Source organism: Helianthus annuus, chromosome 15 (assembly GCF_002127325.2).
Source record: "Helianthus annuus cultivar XRQ/B chromosome 15, HanXRQr2.0-SUNRISE, whole genome shotgun sequence".
NCBI lineage: Eukaryota > Viridiplantae > Streptophyta > Magnoliopsida > Asterales > Asteraceae > Helianthus > Helianthus annuus.
The window spans coordinates 113,968,119-113,985,678 of record NC_035447.2 but is presented as its reverse complement, the minus strand read 5'-3'; the positions used below and the strand labels follow the sequence as shown (position 1 = coordinate 113,985,678).

The 17,560-nt window shown below is 37.8% G+C and overlaps 3 protein-coding genes across 5 annotated transcripts; 2 read left to right on the top strand and 1 right to left on the bottom strand.

Moving 5' to 3' along the window:
• Positions 1-1,379: 1,379 nt before the first annotated feature.
• Positions 1,380-2,613, top strand: LOC110912229 (nuclear transport factor 2B). Its single transcript, XM_022156905.2, has 2 exons — positions 1,380-1,977; positions 2,363-2,613. The coding sequence occupies exons 1-2, from the start codon at positions 1,681-1,683 to the stop codon at positions 2,435-2,437; spliced, it is 372 nt and encodes a 123-aa protein (XP_022012597.1). The 5' UTR covers positions 1,380-1,680; the 3' UTR covers positions 2,438-2,613.
• A 2,315-nt stretch (positions 2,614-4,928) lies between these two features.
• On the top strand, positions 4,929-9,255 carry LOC110912230 (probable metal-nicotianamine transporter YSL6). Of its 3 annotated transcripts, none has more exons than XM_035984803.1 (7): positions 4,929-5,307; positions 6,679-6,851; positions 6,924-7,021; positions 7,114-7,251; positions 7,337-7,526; positions 8,034-8,088; positions 8,173-9,255. In XM_035984803.1, the coding sequence occupies exons 1-7, from the start codon at positions 4,938-4,940 to the stop codon at positions 9,108-9,110; spliced, it is 1,962 nt and encodes a 653-aa protein (XP_035840696.1). In that variant the 5' UTR covers positions 4,929-4,937; the 3' UTR covers positions 9,111-9,255. The 3 variants fall into 3 exon arrangements, with proteins under 3 accessions (XP_035840696.1, XP_035840695.1, XP_035840694.1); XM_035984802.1 differs by having other exon boundaries at positions 7,959-8,081; positions 8,157-9,255; XM_035984801.1 differs by having other exon boundaries at positions 7,959-8,091; positions 8,167-9,255.
• A 309-nt stretch (positions 9,256-9,564) lies between these two features.
• Positions 9,565-12,264, bottom strand: LOC110912231 (GRAS family protein RAM1). The gene is made up of 2 exons (XM_022156906.2): positions 11,150-12,264; positions 9,565-10,897 (listed from the first exon to the last, which is right to left on the bottom strand). The coding sequence occupies exons 1-2, from the start codon at positions 12,104-12,106 to the stop codon at positions 9,779-9,781; spliced, it is 2,076 nt and encodes a 691-aa protein (XP_022012598.1). The 5' UTR covers positions 12,107-12,264; the 3' UTR covers positions 9,565-9,778.
• Between the last annotated feature and the right edge of the window lie 5,296 nt (positions 12,265-17,560).

Sequence of the window (17,560 nt, the reverse complement as noted above, 5' to 3'; positions counted from 1 at the left end):
CCTATTGTTATTTTCCTCATTGCCCGATAGTTGGTCCAGAACCGTAACTGCTGCTACAAGCTCTTCAGATACACGCAAGTTTACATTTGTGAAGATGCGGGATCTTATTCTGCGCGAAGATGTCAGAAGAAGAAATTCAGGTGGATCATCGGGTGATTTAATGCATGTTGGCAGAGGAAGGAAGAATAACAGATGTAGTAGTAGTAAGAACAGAAAGAGGAGTGAGTCCAGGGCTCGAAATGATGTAACCTGTTGGAACTGTAAAGAGGTTGGACATTTCAGGAATCAATGTCCAAACGACAAGAAAGAAGTTAACGCTGCAGTAGACCACTCAGATGATGAAGTTTTGATCTGTAATGTGGAGAGTAGTGTGGATTCCTGTATTATGGATTCGGGTGCTTCATTTCACGCTACCTACAACAGTGAAGCACTACGGAATCTTAAAATTGGGGATTTTGGTAAGGTACGACTTGCAAATGATGAAGTCCTAGATGTCACATGCATGGGTGATATTGACTTAGTTACTTCGGTCAGATCTACTAGGACTTTGAGAGACGTGAGAGTCATTCCAGGCTTGAAGAAAATGCTTATTTCAGTCGAGCAACAGGATGATCAGGGTCACGAGGTTAAGTTCGGTAGTGGACAGTGGAAGGTAATTAAGGGAAATTTAGTAGTTGCACGTGGCAAGAAGAAATGCTCATTGTACATGGTCAGTGTACCGCCTGAGGGAGAGGTTATCCCAGTTTAGTAGAAGACCAAGATCCGGTTCACATAATCTCAGGGGCAGAAGAAGGTTTGTTTTGAAGAGATAAACCCAAAGTCACAAGTCAGATTCAGGTTGAACGTGCTAGGAAAGGTTCATAGAAATCATTTAAAGGTTTTCGTCGCAGTGGGAGCACAGGTAGTGCTTTAGTCAGAGCTCCCAGACGATAGTGGGTTAAGAGAACGTATATTCCAGCGGTTAAAGTTTTTCTAGTGAATTACCTGCTTATGATGGAGAGTGTTAGTTCTCAGGTTTTCTCAGAGTTCGACAGTTTGTTTAAGTGGGAGCCAGAAGGGACATAGAACAGGTCACGAATAGTGAAGCTCAGTGGGAGCTTCAACGAGCCTTCAGGTTAATTGATGAGAAGGCCGCCCACAACTAGTGAAGGTGAAGTGTTTACAGAGGTACTTATGAATATGAAGTTTTAAGGAGAGCAGTTTGAAGTCGTCAAAGCCTCCAAATGGGAGATTTTGGGTTATGGAGGATTTGACTCAGAAAGAGGAATTAGTCCTCCTCTAGACTAATACCCGTGATATTACTACTCCTAAAGTATATCTCATTATTATATTAAGTAACCTAATTTTGTACCCTATAAATACTTCTTATTCTTATACATGTACACTTTGAGCACCTAATAGAGAAGGAAGAACTAGTTGTGGAGTGGATGTAGGTCAGATTAGACCGAACCACTATAAATCTTGTGTTCTTGTTCTTGAAATTAAAGTGTGTAAGTGTGTGAGCTTGCTGCATATTCTTATAGTGTTCGTGTGAATCGTGTTAACACCATTCTCTTGTAATAATAGACTAATTATTATATAAAATAATAATAATAATCAACCCATACTCTAGGTAGCTTAGCATTTCAGCCAAGTATAAAGAAAGAAGTAGCTTTGCCACATTGATTGTGAAGAACCCCGATGGATCCAGACGCTTTGTCCAAAGCATTCGTCGACCATTACTATTCTACATTCGATACCAATCGGTCTGGCTTATCTACTCTCTACCAAGAGTCTTCCATGTTGACTTTTGAAGGTCAAAAGACCCAAGGCTCTCAGAACATTGTCAACAAGCTCACTTCTCTCCCCTTCGATCAGTGCAAACATACCATTACCACCGTCGATTGCCAGCCTTCTGGTCCTTCTGGCGGTATGCTTGTCTTTGTTAGTGGTAATCTCCAACTTGCTGGTGAACAACACGCTCTTAAGTTCAGTCAGGTATTTCGTCGAACACCTTATGTGCGAATTATGTACCTTTGTTTTATGGTTCGTTTGCCTGTTTTTGGATTTGGGTTTTTGCTTTTTAGGCTTATGGAAACTTTTTGCAAGCTTAAACATTAATGAAGCAATTAAACATATCTAGATTTGATGTTCTTGAAAACAGTGGTTCACAAGGTTTATGAATTATAGATAGTTAGATACCCTTTTGATTTTGATTTTGATTTTACGCGTTAAAGATAGTAAGTACATAACCCGAATCAACCCGTTTATTAGGAAATGGGCCACCTTCATTTGCACCCTTGGTTATGAATTATGATGAATGAATATAATAACATGGAGTGAAAAGAGTCTTGTTTATGTTGTGGACTGTTTTTGTGTGCAGATGTTCCATTTGATGCCTACACCACAAGGAAGCTTTTATGTGTACAATGACATATTCCGCCTGAATTACGCTTGAGCTTTTCGACAACTCAAATGTTAAGGTGTTTTCTTTACTTTTTTGGTGTTAAAGATACAATTTCTCTTTAAAGAAGGAAATCATGTCTTTAAAAAAACTTTGTTATGTTGTATATTACTTTTGAATATTGTTGAATTGAAGTGAGTTGTGATGTCGATGCACGCTTCTTTTTGTGATAGCATGTTTTAAGACGGTAAATTTGGTACTTGGACTAGAGTGCGTTGAACAGCAAGGCAAGTTATATGATCTTGAATCGATATAACCAAGGAAAACCACCTCAAATCGAACACATGTTTTAATTTCACTTTACAAGTTCGCACTTTCTTTGATAGTTGCCAGATTTTGAGACAGTGGTTGTTCCTATGTAAATGAGAGGATTTGTGCTGCTACATTTTCCAACAATCCTTCTGATATGACCCGACCCACAAACTGACCCGTGAAGATCCGTTTCTACTCCACGTTTTCATGCATTGCACAGTTAGACTCCACGTTCCAACTTCCATGCACTTCTTCCTCATTTTATGTTTTGTTGAGTTGTTTAATTTAGTATTTTTGTTAGTGGGTAGCATAACCACTTGGTCCATGTTCATGTTTTATGTTTCTTAGTTTTAATTCGTATGTTTTGTAAGCCTTTATAAGGCCTAGAGTTTTAGCAATGAAGATAGAGAAAATTGATAGAAAATTAGTCTTGTTCTTCGTCTTTGTTCTTGGAGCCTAACCCACTCTACGGGTATATATATCGGGAGATTGACCATCTCGAATCGGTCTCTAACACCTTCAGTCTGGAAGTGACTCATCCCGATAAGTTGATGGTTGGGTACCAAAGGGCTTGTTGTCTGGCTGGTATCAAGGTGTGTAGATTTAGGAGTAGGATTAGAGGGTGTGTGAGTTAGACGTTCTAAAAGAAAAAAAGGGTTATTGGTTGGACCGGTTGACCGCTATTCATCGTTTCGGCCTGTCACTGTTTTTAGTGGAAGATGTTGACCTGAATGCTGGTCCAGTGAACCATTGAGCTACAAATCATATCGTTTTCCAACTTCTATTCTAATGAGTTTTTGGAAGACGATACAAAAAGAAGATAGAACTTATTTGTTCTCTTTGTATTAAAGTTGCTGTTGGCATCATCCCCATTCTCCTGGATGACAAACCCTATGTTCCACCCATTCCATCACAACACCCTCACCTATGAACATGACTCGTTTAGTTAAACATGTTCGGCTCAAAACTAAGATGAACCATTTAGACAAGAAAACCAAATCCACAAATTAATTTCAAATTCATGTCGTCGTAGGAGTTCACACCCCTCTCTACCCTCTCACTTGTTTTATGACAAACCATAAGTCCTCTCCTTATAATACGAATGAGCAATTTCGTATATACCCCTACAAATTTCTAAAATATCATATATACCTTTACAAAGTAGTTGAAATATCATATATACCTAATTCATTAAAAATAATTTAATAAATGACAAATTTACCCTTATTTTTCTAAAACTTTGAGATCTCATATAGGACCATTAACTACAAATGTTATATATTTACTTATTTGGAGCTTAATTTAATTAGCTTACATATTATATATGAAAACTACTATGGTTTATGAAATAAAAAATATATAAAAATACAAATAAAAATGGGTAAATATAAATTTAAGCTTAAAACGTGTTATATAAAAATACGAAGTTAAAAAATGAATATATATAAAAACTTGAAGTTAAAAAAGTAAGGGTAAAATGATTATATACTAGATTGTTTTTTAAAAAAATTGGATATATTTGATATTTTAATTATTTTGTAAGAGCATATATGATATTTTTAGATTTTGTAAGAGCATATATGATATTTTTAGTTTTTGTTGGGTATATATGAAATTTTTCAACTTTGTAAGCGTGTTAGTTTAAATCATATGTAAATACATACTTGATAGTTTCGCTTAGTGTGTGACCTTGTAGAATTATACGTCACTTACTAGCAACATTGGCTTCTAAAAAACTGTTCCACCTAATTACAAAAATGGTTTCGCAATATTTATTTGTCGAACCGTTAAAATATCAAAGTGTATAAAAGAGTTGATAATGATTCTAAAATATTTAGTGGTTCTTAACTTCTCATTGAATCCACTGTATATTTTTTTTTCTAACTTGATTTTCATACCAATTTATGAAAAAAAAACTATAAAATAATTATACACTTTCCTTTTTTGCTTTCAAACTTACAACAAAAGAAACATGAAACATCACGATGTGAACTAATTATATCCGTTAAGACCGGTGCACACCAATATCTATTTTTGAAAGAAAAAAAAAACATTAGGTTCATTTTATCTTGATGAAATCTAGGACAACCTTAATCACCTCGAAATTCTGGATGTTTCAATGGTTGTTGGTTTTGATCTTTGTCAAACAATTTCTTGGCATCTTTGTGATCTTCCCACCTAATCATAATTCAAATTAATATTGACAATATCCTTCCTTCTTGTTTATCCAATCTTGATTCCTATGATGGGAACAGAAACCAAACAACCAACGGTTGAATTTGCACCAACATTGCTCGACGAATCATCAAAGAAGAAAATCGACGATTCTGCTCCGGATGTCATACCGGAATGGAAAGATCAAATCACATTGAGGGGTTTGATTGTGAGTGCTTTTTTGGGGACACTTTTTTGTATCATAGCACACAAGCTCAATCTCTCCGCTGGAATCATCCCTTCGTTGAACGTTGCGGCTGGTTTGCTTGGCTTTTTCTTTGTCAAATCATGGACCACTTTCATCGAAGGCTTTGGCGTCTCTACTTACGCTTTCACAAGGCAAGAGAACACAGTTATTCAGACTTGCGTTGTTGCTTGTTATGGCCTCGCCTGCAGCGGTAATTTTTCATATCTTATCCTCATATATATATAGTTGCCATTGGATTAGTAAAAAGATTTATATTTCTATCATTGGTATCAGATCAGTATCGGATATACAAATAACACAAAATAATACACACTTGAACTTGCAGAAAATATACTTAACAGAAACATTATTTGAATGCTTCAAATGTCAGATTACATGCCCTATTTATACCCTACACTAAATGGTTACAAGCCAACCGTTATGACTGTTAATATGACAGTTAAATAACTGTCATGGTGGTTGGTGACAGTTGGCGGGGAACATCCTTAACCCACATTCCAATAGTCGGATCCTAATGACGAACTATGACCCATAACAATGTTTAGTCATACAATAATAACAATATCAATTCTAATACTAAGTTTTGATACCAATAACAATCAGTATGCTCATTGGTCCTAAACTGTCGTTTGTAAGATCAACCAAGATGATGGATGATATCAGCAGCCTATGGAAGTCTCTTTCTAAAACTGATGCATTCAAAAATCATCATAGTATCGACTTAGGTTATACATACATAATACGTAAGCGATTCCATAAACTATGCACGAAGAATAAATGTGCGTAAAAATTCTTATCCGGGAGCATGACCACTGTATTTGAGATGATGGGATGTCTCTTCTGTACATCTCTTGGAAAACTTCGGAATATACATTAAAGTTGGATGATTGTCATTATCTTAATTGCATATGACTACCCTTTTATTCAATAAATATACATAGAACTTAACTCTATGCATAAAATTACATCACCGCAAGCAAACATTCGGAGAAACAGTAGCTTCATAGTGCAAATAGAAACATCCTATTACTCTATCCATAATCTCTAACCTAACCACTACAAGAGCATAGTGATATCCATACACATCAACAACAACCATACCCAGTATATCCCACAAATAGCAAAGCCATTGGTATATCAACTGCTGCTTTGAAGATGTGTTGTCTGCAGTCTAGATAACTTCACAATTAATATGGAAGCACAAAGCTATGTTTTTTCATCAAACTCTTGACTATAATAACATGCCTGAAATACTTGCGTCGGCCCATTTGCACCTACTAGTCATATACCCAGAGCTACCAAATGCCGTACACCTAGGGTTATCACCACATTAATTCATTAAGTCTCATTGGTATGGAGTGACAAGAGAATGGTACTAATTATATCTACTTATCTAAATTTCTAGGTGGCCTAATAGTGTAACTGCTAGAACCCGCAACAATGTCATTCAATCCTTTTGACATGCTATTATGTTCTAATGTCATATTGTAAGTATGCTGAATATCATGGCATGTGTATGATATTTTCTGGTTTGGTTTTCCATGTTGTGATCGGTCATTAGGTGGATTCGGGTCTTATTTGCTGGCAATGGACGAGAGATCATACAATATGATAGGCGCAGATTACCCTGGTAATCGGGCTGAAGATGTTAAGAATCCAGGATTATTATGGATGATAGGGTTTCTTTTTCTTGTCAGTTTTCTTGGTCTTTTCAGTGTTATTCCACTTCGTAAGGTAATATAACTTTGTATTTTATTGATCTACTGTTTTAGCTATATGTGACACAGATTTTGTGTGTGATTTCAGGTTATGCTGATGGATTATAAGCTTATATACCCTAGTGGAAGTGCCACCGCAATGTTAATCAATAGTTTCCACACTACTAGTGGTGCTGAAACGGCAAGGTATATATACATCAACTGCTTCTTGAAGTTCACTAGATTATCATTTACATCATCGAAGTTTTTTATAAGTGTGATCATATCTTCTTCTACAGTAAACAGGTAAGGTGTCTCGGGAAGTTTCTGAGCGTAAGCCTAATATGGAGTTGCTTTAAATGGTTCTTTGGCGGTCTCGGGAATTCATGTGGATTCGATCATTTTCCAAGTCTCGGTTTGACCCTGTACAAGAATACGTATGTTTATTAATTTAGATATTTGTCTAGTCATAACAGTCTTATTATACCTTAAACTGAACATGAGGCACATTTTATTCTGCAGGTTTTACTTTGACTTCAGTGCTACTTATGTTGGATGTGGTCTTATTTGCCCACACATAGTCAACTGCTCAGTCCTTTTTGGAGCTATTCTATCATGGGGATTCCTTTGGCCCCTCATTACCACATACGAAGGCGATTGGTATCCAGACGGTCTAGGCAAACATGACTTCAAAGGTCTTTATGGATACAAGGTAGGCATTTTTTGTTATTGCATATTAACGAAAACTGGATTTTAAAGTTTTGTGACATTCCCAACTTTTAATCTATTTTCACTTAGCAATCCCATACTAACTAAAAGTTAACTCAGTTAGTTTTTGCTGACGTGGACTGCTTATGTGGCAAATAAGTCAAAATTTTGATGACGTGGACCGCTTATGTGGTGAAGTTATGTGGCAGTCCACGCCAGTAAACACTAACTAGGTTAACTTTTAGTTAACATGGGATCGCTGAGGGAAAATAGGTTAAAACTTGGACTGTCACAAAACATTTCCTTAGTTGGGACTGTTGCCGGGCAATATGTCAAAGTTAGGATTATTAAAATCCAATTTTCCTTGCATTAAATATATATCAACACATGCAAGCTAGGTTTAACTTGTATTTATGTCTTCTGGCTTTGTATGAAGGTCTTCATAGCAATTTCCCTTATTCTTGGAGACGGCTTCTACAATTTGATGAAGATAATAGTGCTCACCATTAAGGTTTTGTTCAACACCCCCAGACAAGAAGATCTCCCTGTGATAAAGGACATACCAGGCGAGATATTAGATATGCTATTTTTATTCACATGTTAAGTAAAAATGTACCTAGTTTTGACACAAAACTATGCAACTTATGCAGAGTCCGAGCTATCTGGACCACAACTGGAGAAACAGAAAAGAGATGAAGTTTTTCTAAAAGACAACATACCAACCTGGTTTGCAGCCTCTGGGTATGTGGGTTTGGCGGCTATATCAACCGCAGCAATTCCACTTATTTTTCCACCCCTAAAGTGGTACTTGGTTCTGTGTTCTTACGTAATCGCCCCAGCATTTGCTTTCTGCAACTCTTACGGATGCGGTCTCACGGACTGGAGTTTAGCTTCCACATATGGAAAAATCGGTCTTTTCATAATCTCTTCATTAGTTGGAAGTGACGGAGGTGTATTAGCTGGTTTAGCAGCATGTGGCGTTATGATGTCGATTGTCTCCACTGCCGCCGATATCATGCAAGATTTCAAAACCGGATACTTGACTTTATCATCAGCAAAGTCAATGTTTGTGAGTCAAGTAGTGGGAACCGCCATGGGTTGCATCATTGCACCCCTCACATTTTGGATGTATTGGACCGCCTTTAAAGTTGGGGCTGCAGAGAGTCCTTATAAGGCACCATTTGCTGTCATATTCCGAGAAATGGCAATTCTTGCAGTTGAGGGATTCTCGGCGCTTCCAAGGCATTGTTTATCTTTATGTTATGGGTTCTTCGCTGCAGCCTGCGTTTTGAATCTGCTACGCGATCTGATTCCTTCAAAGGTGTCCAGATTCATTCCCATTCCCATGGCAATGGCTGTGCCATTTTACATTGGAGCTTACTTTGCAATCGACATGGTTGTTGGGACGGTTATATTATTTGTTTGGCAACAAATGAATAAAAAGGACGCGGAGGATTTTGCAGGAGCAGTTGCTTCAGGGTTAATCTGTGGGGATGGGATTTGGACAATTCCATCGGCAATACTTTCCATGTTGAGGATCGACCCGCCCATCTGCATGTACTTTATACCTTCGGTACAAAGCACGTAAATATGTTTGTTTCAGTTAGACAAGTATATATGTTTAATATAGTTTCCTTCTATCACATGTACGGGTTATCTCTTGTATTTTAACTCTAGATGCAGACATCTGCGGGTACTTCCTCAGCGGTAAATGACTTAAATGTCCAAACACACAACGGTTTGTTGTTAGTTTAGTGAAGTCAAATCTATATAAGGGACGGACCTAAGGCATAGGCCATGGGGTCACTGATATGTTATTTGTTAACCAACTTAGCCATAATTCTATTAAGTGTTATAGACGAATTATTTTACCCTTGTGGCTTACACACTAACCATGTGTTGGTGATCACTTAGAGCATGTTCTAAGGAAACCGTTACATGAGTCATTGTTTATTGTACAGAACTATGTTAAGTGATATAAAAGAAAAGTGTTTTTTGTTGGTCAGTTGCATATGTTCATTTATATAAAAAAGAACAGAGAGTACTACATAAGATCAATTTTCAGTATTGTAAACTCCAAGTTATACAAGTTTAAATCACTAAACAAAGGCAATAGGAAATAGAAGTTGGACGTTGTATTCCCTTTTCATTTTGGCCTTTCACTAGCTTCACTAAACATAAAAAGGGTAACAAAATAATAAAATATTACGCACAAACATAACATAACAATTAAAATTTACTAAAAATGAAAATAAGTCAACACCTCCATGCAGAAGCCGCAAGAATTGACCTATCTTGCCATCCTAACAACAAACACCCGTTATCTTCAGTCAACCTGTACCCATCACACGAGTACAAACTCAGTAATATCTTTGACTGAGTCACCGCGTTCTCACTCAGTGGCACCCCTTGAAACCCTTTTCCCTCCATAATCTTCCTCCATTTCTCCAACCTCTCATGTCTCATCACTCTTTCAGCCCCTTCACATGCCACAATGTTCCTAATCTCCGGTGCAAATATATACTGTTCCACCTTAGCGCGCTGCGGCGAGTCGGCCGGGAACGTGGCATCCAGCGAGTCAAAGATGGCTGAATAGTAGTGTAACGCTTCCAAGAACCTACCCAAAAAGTAAGGCCCGTTATGGCTCGCTTCTTGCTCAACTATTGTAACGATATTCGGTGCTTGGTCCCGGATCATTGCTAGTAAGTTTCCTAGGAAATGAGCCGGGACACGCTGAAGGCGGTTAACTGAGTTAACCGCCAGTGCTTCACCAACTCTTCGGTTGAACATGTGTGGTTCCAAGTCTTCAAGTTGTTCGCTAACTCCGTGGAACTCGAAGGGGACGTGGAGAGAGTGGGCTAGCTCGGTCAAGCACCGTCCGGTTTCTCTAATGCACTCTGGAGGGGAGCCGATACCGGTGATCCGAAGAAAAGGTGGCCCGTTGGGCCTGGCTGCCAGGGCTTGCATGAAAGCAGGCCATTGGTAGCCTTGGAGGATATCCAGGTCAATGATATGTACACGTTCTTCAACTTCAAATGCTTCAAAGATAGCTTGGTTGGCTGTGAAATGAGCAAATTTAATGTAAGGGCATGCTTGGTAAACAATTTGGTATATTTTTAGGATGTCCATTGCGTTAGGAGGAAAGGGAGTGAACTTTGGGGTGGATGAGGGTTGTTTTGTGGTGAGCGTTGCAGCGAGACGCGCGGTGAGGGCCTCGGTGAAGCATGAGGCGACGCGCTGCATTGAATCGCCGAGTGGAGAGACTACACGGTTTAGGTGGTGAAGGTATTTTCTGGCTGACATGAAATCATCTTTAGCCACTGCTTCTGCACATGCTAGAAGAAGGTGCACCAGTTGAAGTCCACTATCATGCTCCTGTTACATAATTTGAATATACATCATTGTTAGAAATATATATTAGATATGTATTAGAGAGAATTATAATTTGATTATGTTTTATTTTGTAGTTATCATTGTACTCTTATAAATAATATCTACCGGGTTTTCACTAATTTTTATTTATATGATACCAAAGGCTTTGTTTTTAGCGCAAATATTATCCGTGAACAGTTTTTCAGTTCTTTTGAATGCGCATACTACTAGTGAGACATAGAAAGAGAAGCGAACCTCGGCGCCAACCGGGGGAGGAACCATGAGGTGGTTTGGGCTTTGGCTTATCGGTTGTGGGTGTGGTTGTGGTTGTAGTCGGGACGGCACATGTTGTCGTGGTTCAAGTTGTTGTCGCCTGCGTTGTTTTTCTTCTCGTCTCTCTTGCGCCAATTGTTCCATCAACGGTGCGCTTGAAGGCACTTGTCGGTTTTGATGATACATCTGTTCAATATCCGCGGACCCTCCACCACCACCACCATGCACCGTCGTATTACCATCATCATAAAACCTAGAATCACTAGGCAAAGTAAGGCAGTCCAACAAAGCTGGAATATTCGCCAGAGAATCATACGATTGATCCGAAGAGCCAACACCCGTCACACCAGCGTTAGAGTAAGCCAAGAACTCATCATCCCCATCAAAACCATCCAAGAAATTCTCAATGGCTGGCAACGACATCGTTTCGACTTCCATGAACTGATTATTAGGGGAGTTACAGTTACTAAACACCCTTTGGAGTGGACTCATTCCTTTTGCTCTGCCGTTGCCATTGCTATTGTTAAAAGGTGCCAACGGGGACATCCTCCGTGGAGGCGAACAGCCAAACGGAGGGTGTCCGTTATTGGCTAAATAATTAAAACTCGAAGATTGAGAGGATGAAGGGAAAGATGGTCTAACAGGAGAGGAGATCATGAAATCCGCCTCGAGTTGGTCGGAGAATATTGATTCCCACAAGGTTTTAGTATCTGGAGAGTGCATTTCCATATCTCCATGATCTAATGGTTCATATTTGAGGGATGATTGCGACGGTGGTGGCGGCTGCTGTGGTGGTTGTGGTGGTGGTGGTGATGCAACTTTCTTGATGTCATCGGAGTCATGGGAGGTCGTTGGTTGGAGTTTCAAGCATGAGCTTTCGGTTATGAGGGTGTTCATGTCATTGTGTAGGGAAGTGGTTGTGGTGGTGGCATGTATCATTGTAAAAGCTTGATGAAAGTGTTTATGGTTACAAAACTTTGAAGGCTTTAAGAGCAAAATGGTTCAAGTAAAAGACAATGTTGTCACTTGGAGGTTAGTTATTGGTGGTTGTAAATTTGTAACGGAAAATCCAACAATTTAAACTACAAGTTAAAAGTTTTTGGATCTTGTGTATGCCGGCTAATTGGTTAATTAGGGTTTTCTTGCTAAATTTTATTAATCATTAATTAATATTATAAACTATTAATTATTAATATTTAAAATAAGAGCCATCAAGAAGAGGTAGAAAAACAAGATTGTGGTAGTCGAGATGAAGATGTTGAGGTGAATGTGTAAGCATACAAAATTAAACCAGGTAAGAAATAAGGTTTTCGAGGAAATGTTAGAGGTTTTTTTTTTTTTTTTTTTTTTTTTTTTATGTTAGATAGATAAAGAAGAGGATATTAAGATGGTTTGGACATGTGAAGAGAAGATAAATGACAACGCTAATTAAAACAGTGGAAACCTTCATTGTGTAACGAAGAGGGTTAAATGTAGACGCAAATAGACTTGGAATAAATAGATTAGGCAAGATTTGCTAGAGTTGCACATCTCTGATAACATATATGTGTTAGCATTGTTTTAGGGGTTTAGATTTTCCTGCACTCTAAGGAACTTTGCTTGTGATTGTCTTCCTGCTTTTATATTTATATGTTGTTCCATGACGTTGTATTTGTTTCTATGTTTTCATGTTACTCTTTCACAATTTTTTTTTTTTTTACTATTTGGTAATTGCCATTTATATGTTTCAAGTTTATTAATTTTGGAGTTCGGGGTCTCTTTCAAAACAACATCTCTATTTCTAAAAATAAGACTAAAAGTTATGATCTAATTTCTTCGGAATGATCTATTTCATTCCACCTTCTATTCCTTTGTATCAAACACTACCTTAATGTATCTTAGAAATAGCAAAACAAAATATTATCAACAAAAATAATGGGAGGTATATATTCCATGTAACGTTATTAGAATGCCCAACAAAACCGTGGGATCCACATTGAAAGAGAAATGCATCATAGGGTAAGTATATTAGAATATACGTTTGGTTATTAGAAATCTATTGTAGGGTAAGTATATTAGAATATACGTTTGGTTATTAAAAATCTATTATATTAAAAACAAAAAAGTAAAAGATGTTACATTGTTTGACTTCATTGACATCATCTTCACTTCATTGACATATTGCTAAACGAAAATGATGCGATGAAACCTTTTTCTAAAATAAAGTTATTAGCTCACTGGTAGCTAGATCCAAGTTAATAAACAAAGAAAGTTTCTAACATCATCTTTGAAGTGTTTTACGAAAAAATCAATTTAACTTAATTTCACAAATTTCTTAATAGTAAATATTTTACATCAAGGTTCCCTTTCTTAAAAACAGTTATTTCTCACTTGTTTACATATATCTAGAAACTAGGTTATCACCCGGGATTGCTTCTCGGGCTCGAGAAATATAGAGAAGGGCAATCTACTATGAATCAGAGAACTTTTAGTGAAGGTCGTATCCGTTAATAGTCCCTAGGTAAAAGTTTGTGGGAAAAGGGCCACATAAAGACTTCATTGACAAATCACCGACTACCTTTACCAACAGGGGCGGATATAGAGTGTGTGTAACAAGGGGTAACCCCCATTGCCCTCTGAAATATTGTAAATTTTGAAAAAAATTGACGTTTTTTTCAATTTAATTACCCCTTTAGAACTTTTTTGAAATATTGCCCCTATGATGATTTTCTAGATCCGCTATTATTTACCAATGATTACCGATTCAAACATCACCAACATTGCCATTACTATAAAACAACGGTCGAGATTACGGACTGCTCATGGACAGAATTTCACCTTTGGTAGATTCACCGACAACCACATTATCGACATATTCCCGACGATGGTCTTCTATCATTTGTTTCACTCACACTGATGGTAATATTCTTATCTAATATGTTGTAGATTGTGACCCGTCACAAATTGTAATGGTTTGATAGAAATACTACAAACTGTGATCTATTGGTAATTTGATTAATCCCTTCATCACAACGTGTAATACAATGGGGTGTAAAGGAGAGGAGCCAGAGCTCAACTAGGCACAAGCTTGAGCTCGTTAACTTACGAGAGCTCAAGCTAAGGTTTAGTTAAGCTCAAACTCTATTTCTAAGCTCAAGCTACGCTATGAGTAATTTTTCAAGCCCGAACTCTGCTCTCTCATTATTTTTAGATAATCTATACACATTTATGATTATGCTAGAGGGGTCCTTGCGTGATGCGGCTGAGAACACAAACACCGGTAGTCACATAACATGTTATTTTTTAAATTGAAGTTAAAGAAAATAAAATGCACATTTTCATGGTGTAATTTCTTTATAAAATATTAACGTACGAAAAAATTATGATCATTTAAATACAACGGTTGTAGTAAGTTTAAAAGTTAACGATTAGTTTTAAATTATTCTACCCTGTGATTTAAAAGGTTATTGCTTAAAGTTTTAAAAATATATAATATAATATGTGTGTATATGTCAAATTTGTATTAAATTTAGGTAAAATAACTACCTGTAAGTTTTCTATTAAATTTAGGGGATCATTAGACGGTATTTAAGTATGGCCTGATACTCCACTATTGATACGTATTGGCCTAGCTCTTCAATTGGTATAACAGTCAGGAAATCTTGAGCATGAGGCCCCTGTAGACACTCTAACACCACTTTCTGATGAGGGGATAAGTCAAACTTCTCACCTAAATTCATGACAATTTTACATACAATTCACTCGCCAAAGCATTTTGGGATTGGGGGTGTCCTTATATGCGAACCCGCCAAGATCAATATCAGGAAAGGACCTGTGCAAGCTACCCTGCGTACACCCATAATCAGAATCCAACCTATCAATGAGGTCCTAAAAACTCCAACATTGATCCCTTGAGGGCACAGAAGTGTATGTTGATACATCTTTAGCCGAATATAGGCCTAAAGCCCCAAAACGGATCGGTAAGGATCTCGACCTCTATTGAAAATCCCTAAAAATGGATCCCCATAAACTACAATGTCCTCGATAGCATCCGGAAAGCCTTTGTCAAAAACAACTTCCTTAACAAACATAGGCTCGCAGGTTTGTAGGCTGAACAACAACTTAGCAACCCCATATAAGAGCAAAACAGAAGGAAATCATATTGAGGGTCACACAAAAGAGGAAGGCACCTCATAAGGTCCTCTGCACATAAACCCTTTTTCACAACCAATTTGCTAATATAATTGGCGTCCTGACTAACAACACCCCCAAGGAGTTTCACACCCAACTTTGGCATTCCAATCCCACTGGGAAAAAACCTTCCTTCATTTCTACCCCATTGCACGACGGGCAAAATATTTCAGTTTTCTGGATATTAATCTCAATCCCTAAACATAGCCCCTTAGGCATGATGATATCTAAAGTTTTAGCCACTGCAACAGCATCCCCTATAATTGTATCTTCATCCAAGTACCACACATGGAAAAGTAATTTGCTACTATCCCGTACCCAATGAACGAGGGGTGCAAAACTAAGGGAAAACGGAGGGGGCCTAAAGGTTCTCCTTGTTGAACCCCCGGTAGTGGACCGAATACAATCATCCCAGACATATAACCTAGTCGGTTGCCCATATAGAAAATTGGCCCATGAGGATATGGATGACTGATATGCACCAAATGCAACATATAAATTTTACCAAATAAGGTATAAAATTAACCCTTTTAGTACTAATGTTGGAAAAAGTGTGTTTCTTCGTATACTTTTGATTTTCAGGATTGAAAGAGCTTAAATGTACAAAAGGAACAAATTAAGGGCAAAAACCTATATAAGTATGAAAGAAGGGAAGTCGATGCACCATACCGACCCTCCGAGCTTCACCCCAAGACCAAAAGCAACAAATCAGAGACAAGCACGGGGTCGTGCCACCAAGGCATGGGGTCGTGCCCCACTCAAGATTCCAGAAAGAAAAAGACAAACGAAGCAGACAAGAGACACGGTTGTGGTCAACTCCTAGATTTGCAGAATCTTGGATAGTACAGCAAGTACATGGGCCACGGGGCCATGCAAGCATACGAACTGACACGACTCATTAAATGAAGACAGAGAAGAAGGGGCACGGGGCCATTTAAATCACCTGTTTCTAACTATAAATAAGGGTGCTTGGTTCAATTGCAATACATCCCTTAGCAAACCACTTCTCCAACCTCTGCCATCCTTTGACGGCCTCTTCTCACCAATCCAACACCATCATCCACCACAACCGTTAAAATTTAGAGTGTTTAGTAGTCTCGGGATCAAAGATCGATCATAAGAGCCTTTTATCAAACTATGGCCATACTTGGCTAATCTCTTAGATCACTTGGTGAAGACAAAATCTTTTATGTATTACTTTTGATTTCTAATCTGTGATCAATTTTTTTTAATTGGGTTTGTGTTAATGACTTTAATAACTAGTTTTTTATATTGAAAGTGAACTTTATTTTATCATTTCTTCATATTTTGTTGATTCACTCAATTGTGTCTTTACGGTCTATATAAAGCGCGTTACTATCTGGAAGGGGGTTAGAAGGGTCGTTTGGATAAAGTTCTTGCCTCGTTCAGTGTATAGATCCTGCGAGGACTTGATTCAAGCTTATTAGGACTTCCTTTAAGGAAGATAACATCAAATCAGGGGAATTAAGAACTGCTTGAATCTCTTATAAATAAACTACTATTAAAACTATAAACCGGCCTTGCGAGACTGTATCCCTGCTGACTTAGACCAACGTGGTCGAGGGTAGCGTTACCTCCAAAAGAGGAACATGTCGCATTTTGCATTAATAACTTACTTAATTATGTTTCAATATTCCGGCCTTGCGGGACTGTATCCCTGCTGACTCAGACCAATATGTCCGAGGGTAGCGTTGCCTCCAAAAGTGGGACATGCCACTATAACTAAGATAATGTCTTAAAAAACTCAAAGTGCGGAAATCATCAAAGTATACGAAAAAGATAAGTCGGAACCAAGTGACTCTATCTTGTCTATTTATTTCTTTTATTTCTTTAGTTTCTTTCTGTACTTTACTTTTTATTAATCTTTTCTCAAAATTTGGTTAGATTAAACGTTGACAATATTCCGGTATTAAAAGTTCTTGTGTCCTTTGACGACTTCGGTATCTTACCAGCACTATACTACGCCAAAGATGGGTGCACTTGCCCTAGCGTGTTGTAGAGAGTGATAGTGTTATATCGTGTTTTATAAATTTAAAGCTTGATAAACGAGTCAAAAGTGCTTAAAAATATATTAAAAATCATACACCCTCACCACACGTCAATGACCATCGGGAACAAACCTCCCGTAGGAGAATCGTCATATCCACAAGGTTAAAGGTATTAAAGAAATCGACTGTAAATATAGCCAACAACCCATCCGAG

What these genes read in the sequence shown, in the direction of transcription:
- LOC110912229 (XM_022156905.2), top strand. Translation starts at nt 1,681, where the DNA reads ATGGATCCAGACGCTTTGTCCAAAGCATTCGTCGACCATTACTATTCT. An exon ending in ACGCTCTTAAGTTCAGTCAG is followed by an intron (nt 1,978 to 2,362) that starts GTATTTCGTCGA and finishes TTTTGTGTGCAG; the next exon opens with ATGTTCCATTTGATGCCTAC.
- LOC110912230 (XM_035984802.1), top strand. Translation starts at nt 4,938, where the DNA reads ATGATGGGAACAGAAACCAAACAACCAACGGTTGAATTTGCACCAACA. An exon ending in TTATGGCCTCGCCTGCAGCG is followed by an intron (nt 5,308 to 6,678) that starts GTAATTTTTCAT and finishes ATCGGTCATTAG; the next exon opens with GTGGATTCGGGTCTTATTTG. An exon ending in ATCTCCCTGTGATAAAGGAC is followed by an intron (nt 8,082 to 8,156) that starts ATACCAGGCGAG and finishes TTGACACAAAAC; the next exon opens with TATGCAACTTATGCAGAGTC.
- LOC110912231 (XM_022156906.2), bottom strand. Translation starts at nt 12,106, where the DNA reads ATGATACATGCCACCACCACAACCACTTCCCTACACAATGACATGAAC. An exon ending in CTCCCCCGGTTGGCGCCGAG is followed by an intron (nt 10,898 to 11,149) that starts GTTCGCTTCTCT and finishes ATTATGTAACAG; the next exon opens with GAGCATGATAGTGGACTTCA.